Genomic DNA, 7,445 nt, shown 5'->3' on the forward strand with positions numbered 1-7,445 from the left:
AGAGACAGAGAGAGAGAGAGAGAGAGAGAGAGAGAGAGAGAGAGAGACAGAGAGAGAGAGAGGACCAAACTTAGGCTCGGACACAAGTCCAACTGTCACTGCCCTGCTCATGGAGCCCAGTGGCGCCCTCCTTCTTCTGGGACTATTCTAAGCCTTTTATGGTCTGACTCCAGCCCACCCTGCTGCATTTGGGTCCTGTGTCTCCCCATGTTCTCTCTCCTGCTGTGCCCTGAGCTTGGCATGCCGTCTCTTCAAGGCCTGGCTCACGAGGTACCTCCTCAGGTAAACAATTCCACCTCAGAACTTCTTTCCTCTTTGCAAGATCCTTTACGACCCCTGTGGACAGATTCAATTCCATCCATATCCCTGCCTCTGAACTTGCCAGTAACTTTCCAGCCCAGCCGGACTAAAAGATCATGTGACAAGTAACCTCCCTATCCTTTCAGCTCTAGCTTGATTGGCACTGGTTCAGCAAGTGGGAGGCCCAGCTGCTCCTTGCTCTGGGTACGGGCTAATGATGGGACTGTGGACAGATCACTTACTGACCTCGTGTCTCAGTTTCCCCATCTGTAAAATGGGGAGCAGCCCGCCTCCCTTGGGCCTCAGACAGGTCTGTAGAGCTCACCAGGGAATTCCACTGATGATGGTGGACTGGTCAGCCAGAATAAACTTCCGATCTTCCAGGAAACAGGGGCATTGGGCCTGGCGGACACATTCATTTCTGTGGTCCAGGTAGGTGCCTTCTGGGCAGTTACAGCCATCCACTGGGATGTCGCTGGGGTGGCATTCGAGGGTGCGGTCAGCAAGGGACAGGCAGGTCCGGTCACAGGCCTGGCTATCATAACTGAAGGTCTGGTTCCCAGTGCAGGAGATGGCTGTGAGCATAGGCCAGGAGGGAATGAATACTTGTGTGCCCTCCCCAAGAACATCACAGAGCTGCCCAGGCCACTGGCGGAGAGGCTGGTAGGTTGTGTGAAGGGGGAGACCAAAGTGTCCTGGAGATGGACAGTCCATCCTGGGGTGCTGAAGGCGAGCCCTGCCCCTTCCCCAAGGACAAGGGGGATCCCTGGGGACACGTACTGCAGTTGTCCACGGTGCTTCTCCAATCAGTCAGGATGAGCCCCATAGAGGCACACATGCGGGCATAGGAACCCAGGGCTGAGCAGATGTAGGGGAACGTCTCCTCATAGTTGCAGGCCTGGTAGATACATCTCTGGAAGCAAAGCAGGTGGGGTCAGGGTGAGGCGGAGCTGGGGGGGGTGAGGTATCAGTGTTAAGGCAGAGAGAGGGAAGCAGCTTCCGTAGGGACCTCAGGAGAGGAAGGCTTAGCCAGCAGGTCCCACTGCACCACTCCAGGCACTTTCTGGGACAGTGTAGACAGCTCCCACCCCCCGCTGAGGGAGGGGCCAACCTGGGCTCTCCGACTCCGGCCCAGCTGGGCACACAAACGTGCTTATGGAGTAAAGTGCCAGCCCAATCTCAGGGTCATGGTCGCTGCATCTTCTCCTGTCCCTCCCTTTTCTGGTTCATGTCTTAGCCATTTTAAAATGTAATTCCCCCTCCCCCCATTAACAAGCATTTAGTTTTCTTTCTCTCCCATCTCCTCTCTCCCTCCCACCTCACTGGAAGAAAGGAGAAAAGAAAAATTGAGCCCTTGTAACAAACACGTGGCAGTTTTTGTAATTCAGTCATGTCTGACTATTCACAGTCCCATTTGAGGTTTTCTGGAAAAAGTGGTGTGGTTTGCCATTTCCTTCTCCGCTCATTTTACAGTTGAGGAACTGAGGTAAATAGGTTAAGTGACTTGCCCAGGGTGGTGCAGCTAGGAAATGTCTGAGGCTGGATATGAGCCCAGGGCTGGCGCTCTAGGCGCTATGGTGAACCTAGCTGTAGGCTCAAACGAAACAATAACTTCATTGGCTGTATCCAAGCATACACACCCATACATGAGTATGTGAAATGCACACATGAAACATATGCATGCGCAGAGCTCCTTGGGGCTCCTGGCTGGGCCTGGCGCTGGCCAGGATTCTGAAGCCCGAGGAGCCGAGAGGTAAAGGCTGTGCATGTGCCAGTGGCTCCCGGTCCCATTCTGTCCCTCAGCATCAGACCCCGGGAGTCTGGGCAGGCATCGCCTTCTCATGCACAGCCCAGGAGCAGTGTCCAGCACGGGGCCCCACCAAAGGGCTGCATGAGCCTGCCCTCCCCAGCCTGCCCTCCCCAAGGCTGCCCTTCCCGGCCTGCCCTCCCAGGCCTGCCCTCCCCGAGGCTGCCCTCCCTGAGGCTGCCCTCCCTGGCCTGCCCTTCTAAGGCTCTGTCGCTGTGTTCTGAGAAGCAGCCCAGGACCAACCTGCTGCTCCCAGGGACAGCCTGGCTGCCTGCAAGGAGTCTGGGATTCAGCAGGCTTCAGAAACTATCCATTAAGGAGTCAAGGGCTGTCGCCTACACTGGGAAAGGGGCATGTTGCCTGAGATCTCTGGCAACAGTGTCCCACTGAGGCAGCTAGCGCTGCCAAAGTGCCCAGAGAGCTGAGGAAGGCCTGAGTTCAAATCCAGCCAGAGACACAGCAACTGTGTGACCCTGGGAAAGTCACTTAACTGATATCTGCCTCAGTTTCCTCATCTGTAAAGTGGGAATGGTGATCATGCCTACCTCAAAGGATTGTTGTCAGGATCAAATGAAATGATCTTTGTAAAATGTTTGGCACTGTGCCTGGCACACACCATGCACCACACTGGTGCTTATTCCCCGCATTTTGGGGGCAGGGGCCAGGGCACTGGGAGTGGCTGGTGTGAGCCAGGAGGGGCAGTCATGATTGAGGCCTTTGACCTCCCTGAGTGTCTATGTTCTCATCTGTCAAATGCCCACTCCAAGGCCCAAGTCTGGTGTGGGAGAGTAGGCCTGAGCTGTAGAGCTCCACATGGGTCTGTACCCCTGTGCACATGGGGGGGGGGGCTCTACCTTGTAAAACGGGGTTGGGTTAACCACTGCATGACAAGCTTCAAACACTGTCCCTTCCTTCACCAGCAGGGAGCAGTGGGTCTCTGCGCACATCTCTGAGTGAGGGAAGGTCAAGGTCAGGCATGATGAATGAGGCAAGCTGCCCACCCACCCACCTTCTGAGCACCAAAGGTGGGGAGGGAAAGCTACCCCAGACCTGCTCCAGATGTGGGTGAGACTTCAGTCTAGAGGGACCAGCAGGGTCTATGCAAGGCCAAACCCTGGGCTAGCTGGGCCTGTGGGCCCGGGCTGGTCTTGGGGCCTGGTCACCGGCTATGCCGTGGGGAAGCCGGTGGTTGGTGGCAGAGCTGGCCTGAGGATGGGCTGCAGTGGGTTCCAATGGAGGAGAGGTGCTCCAAGGGACAGTGGAGCTAGGGTGAAGGAGACAGGTGCTGGGGGATCCAAAGACACTGACCCAGGGCAGAGGTCCCTAGAGGCAGGGGCCTGACATCTTGCCCTGTGAGAGTCTGAGGGTGGAGGCCAGAGGAAGGTCCCCAGGGCTGCTCAGAGGCTGCTCAGTGCCCGCAGTGGGTGCCAGCCTGGGCTTGCCAGGCCCACGGGGGTGCCAGGAGCAGCCTGGGGCAAGGCTATAGCTACAGGGCCCAGGGCCTCACAGGGGCACTCACTGTTCAGCTGGCTCATGGAGCAGGGGTCTGTCTCGCGCTCCAGGGCGCTGGGGCAGTTCCCCAACCTCCAGGAGTCCACAAAGAGGGAGGCTGTGCCCTCGATGATATTCATGCTGCTCAGGAAGTCATCTGTTGTGTCTCCATTGTAGTTTCCACAGAGTCCTAGCAACAAGGACAAGGACAGCAGCTGGGACCCCCAACTGCTCTCCACACACTTGTCTCCATCCCCTGGAGGGCCAGGTCACACGGCAGCCTCCAAAGCGGGGGCCAGAAGGGACCTCAGACCCAGATCTGACCAAGAAAGGGCAATCCCCTAGCCAAGTAGTCACCCACTGTTTGGCCTCTACACCCATGGGGAGCTTACTACCTGCCCAGGCAGGTGCTTCTTTTCAATAGCTGTGATTGGCTGTTTTCCTGCATGGAGCCTCTCTGTTCTGCCCTGTGAGGCCAAGCAGAACCTTTCCCCAGATGTCAGCTCCTGAAGACAGCATTGGCATGACAGTCCTCCAGCCACAGGCTTCTCTTCTCTAAGCTAACCAGCCCTCTCCCTTTCCAAGGCCTTATTCAGCAGTCTCAAGACCCCTGCACATCATGGTCACCCTCCCCAAATGCCAGCTACGCCTCCAAGGTCTGGGCACCGGTCTGGGGCCCACCTGGGCCTCACTGGCTTCCCTGGACTCCTGGGCAGCCTGGCCTGGCTCTGGGTGACCTGGCTTGGTTCCTGGTGGTGAAGTCTCTGAGGAGACGCAACAGTCATGTAGCCTCTGTACCAGCAGGGACATCAGAGCCCTCTTTTATCCCTCAGGGGCCCTGTCTCCATGTTGGGTAGTGGGAAAGCCCTGCTTCCAACCCTGCCTCTGATGCTTATTAGTTGGGTGACCTTGGCCATCTGGGTAAACTGAGGCACTGGACCCAAAGGGTTGGCCAGAGGGTCTTTGAAGCTCTGCTGGGCTCCTGCCTGGGTATGGTGATGGAGGCTGCAGGGGCTACTCACCTCGGGTGTTGCCTTTGAACTGGAGGCCAACTTTCACATAAACCTGGAATACAGGTCGTAGCTGCACCACCAGCTCCAGCCCGAAGGTTGTGGACATCTGCAGGTGGGTGGAGGTCTGCCTGAAGATTGTGATGTTACCTACAAGGTGACCAACTCAGACCCAGCCCAGGTCTCCTGTCCAGCCCCTCAGGCACTCCCTCCCTCAGCTGCTGGCTTGGCTGCATGGAAGGGGAAGTCTCAGTGAATCCGGGACTGGATGCAGGAGGTAGCAGGTTGGGGAGGGTGTCACCTATAGCAGCTGACCTGAGCCCCAGGGGCCTCAACACTGGCTGGGAGGCTGATTCCCCTTGACTGGCTCCCTGAACCCAGCCCAGTGGGGCTCCTTGGGCCTGGCCCAGCTCCATGGGCTCAGCAGGGCTCCCTGGGGCCCAGTGGGGCTCTCCATCCTGGCCTGGCTCCCCGGGACCAGAGGGACTCCACGGCCCTGCCTGATTTCCTGGGCCCAGGGGGGCTCCCCATCCCAGCCTGGCTCCCCAGGGCTGGCCCAGCAGGGCTCTTTCTCCTCCCTTCCTCCCAGTTAGGGGCTAGTGAGAAAGGCTCTAGGTTGTGTAGTTGGACCAGAGCAGTGGGAAACATTGTCCTTGTTTGACCACTTGTCTTCCCATCTCTGACTTCCCTAGCAGAGACTCAGGCACCAATGAGGGACCATGAAAGTGCCTGCAACTGAGGAGAGGGCTTTGGGCTCCAAACTGCCCCACCTGCTGGCCAGGGCCAGCATCCCATGGACACTGTAGGCAGGGGCACAAGGTCACCTGTTTGGTATGGCAGCCACTTGATGTCTCCATCATCTGTGAGTTCATCTTGAGAAATCACGATTTTGTCCTGGAAAGGGAGTGAGCCAGAGCCCAGGGAAAGGGGGAGGGAGAGATGAGATGGGGAGGGGGAAATGGGATGGGGCAGGGGAGTTGGGATGGGGAAGGGGAGAAGGTAGAGCGGACTAAGAAGAGCCAGCTGACCGGGGCAGGGTGCAGCTGAGAACGCCATCCACAACCCCTCAGGCTCTGAGGTCATTGGGAGTTTGCTTCCAGGTGAAGTCCCTCTGTGCCCTAGGAGTGCGTTTTCTTACTTTTCTTTACTTACCCAGTCAGTCTTTTTCTCTCTGTGTCTGTGTCTGTCCATGTCTCCTTCTTTCTCCCTCCTGCACACTGAATTTCTTCCTTTCTCTGTCTTTCTGTCTTTAACTCTGTCCCTCTTTTATCTCTGTCTTTGTCTCTCTGCCTCTATTTCTTTGTCTCTGTCTTTTCTCTCCATCTCTGTCTCTCTCACACACACACTAGCCATCCTTCTATGGCCCTAAATGAGGGTGGCACACCCAAGCTAGGAAGAAACAGTTGTTTTCCTTGGTGGTTCTAGATCACGTTTCCTGTCATGGATCCTGGGGGACACTTTTTTGGAGACACCTCTGCTCCCACCCCAGGACCTGCTTCGGGACCCTGCCCCTTCCCCAGAAGAGCTCTCTAAGCACCACCCAGCAGTGCCGGCTCTGGCTCTGCGCCCTGCGCCTACCTTGGCAGATGAGTAGATAACAGCTGTGAGTGAAGTTTCTGAGTGAGAGTAGCCGGATTTGTCATACACAGCCACGAGGGTGCCGTTGTTGGGCAGGCTTGGGCTCTGGGGAAGAGAGATGAGAGGGACAGCCTTGATGAGGAGACAGTTAGGTGAAGAGGAAGCCAGGTCCTTCCCACCGCCTTCAAATCCAGAGCCCCTGAGCACTCCAGCATCAGAGGAGAAGTGCAGACCATCCCAGGGTAGCAGTGACTTCCAGCCTTAACATGCTCTCCCCTGGGAGGTGCCCAGACAGGAGGTGACCCTGCTCTGAGACCAGCCTGGATGTTGTGGCTGCTAGAAATCGATACATCAACTGCCCCAATGGGCAACTAAGTGCCAGCTAAGTTCTGGGGGTACAAAGACCAAAATTCAGCAAGCCCTGCCCTCAGAGGGCTTGCAGTCTAACAAGGACACTGTTACCCCACAGTTTTGTCCAGATGAGCATGGGGTCATTCGGGGAGGGAGGGCACAGAGAGATTGGGGGAACAGGAAAGGGCTCCCAGGGGCAGGGAATGGACTCTGAGATGGCAGTGAGGAAGCCATCTAAGCAGGGAGGGTAGCTAGGGCATGGCCATGAAGGTGGCAGATGGGCACGCAAAGGCTCTGAAGGACAAACAGCGAGCTTTATGTTTGAGCCTGGGGGGAGGTCACTGAGGCTTCTGAGCAGGGGGTGACAGGGTCCATCCTGAACTTCAGGAAGATCACTTTGGTGGCTGGATGGAGAGGGGAGAGACTGAGGCAGGCAGACCCCCCACAGTGAGGGGACGAAGGACTGCCCCAGGGTGGGGAAGGAGGCCGATAGGAAAGAAGCAGGATTTGGCAATTGACTGGAAATGTGGAAGGAGCAAGAATGAGGAAGCAAGTAGATTCCCATAGGGACACAGGCATGTTTTATGGAGATGGGCAGGGCCAAGAGAGGGCGGAGGGGCGGAAGATTAGTGTTAGTGGGGATGCAGAGCAGGCAGTCTGCCGGAGGAGATGGGACCAAAGGCAATCACTTGGTCTTCATGTGAGACTGGGTGAAGGGGAACATGGCAGCAGAAGGCATCAGTGAGATGTGAGGTGAGGAGGAGGAGGGAGAGGGGGAGGAGGAGAGAGAGGGGGAGGAGGAGAGAGAGGAGGGGGGAGGGGGGGAGAGGGGAAGCGGGAGGGGGGGGGGGGGGGGGGGGGGGGGGGGGGGGGGGGGGCGGTGGAGGGCGGATGGGGGGGGGGTCGGG

The 7,445-nt window shown here is 57.4% G+C and overlaps 1 protein-coding gene across 1 annotated transcript in view; it reads right to left on the reverse strand.

Moving 5' to 3' along the window:
* Nucleotides 1-7,445, reverse strand: part of LOC138176485 (mucin-6) — a gene marked incomplete at its 3' end in the record, with an annotated part of 34,146 nt that overhangs the window by 18,284 nt on the left and 8,417 nt on the right. The window contains exons 9-15 of the mRNA XM_069107272.1: nt 6,187-6,291; nt 5,433-5,502; nt 4,621-4,758; nt 3,627-3,788; nt 2,962-3,056; nt 1,081-1,213; nt 626-875 (exon numbers count right to left, since the gene is read on the reverse strand). Coding sequence (XP_068963373.1) covers nt 626-875; nt 1,081-1,213; nt 2,962-3,056; nt 3,627-3,788; nt 4,621-4,758; nt 5,433-5,502; nt 6,187-6,291 — 953 coding nt within the window. The remainder of the gene's footprint in view (nt 1-625; nt 876-1,080; nt 1,214-2,961; nt 3,057-3,626; nt 3,789-4,620; nt 4,759-5,432; nt 5,503-6,186; nt 6,292-7,445) is intronic.

The sequence above is a fragment of the Petaurus breviceps genome, unplaced genomic scaffold (genome assembly GCF_028583685.1).
Source record: "Petaurus breviceps papuanus isolate PSGF00001 unplaced genomic scaffold, PetGlider_PUasm1.0 89693, whole genome shotgun sequence".
In the NCBI taxonomy this organism is placed as follows: domain Eukaryota; kingdom Metazoa; phylum Chordata; class Mammalia; order Diprotodontia; family Petauridae; genus Petaurus; species Petaurus breviceps.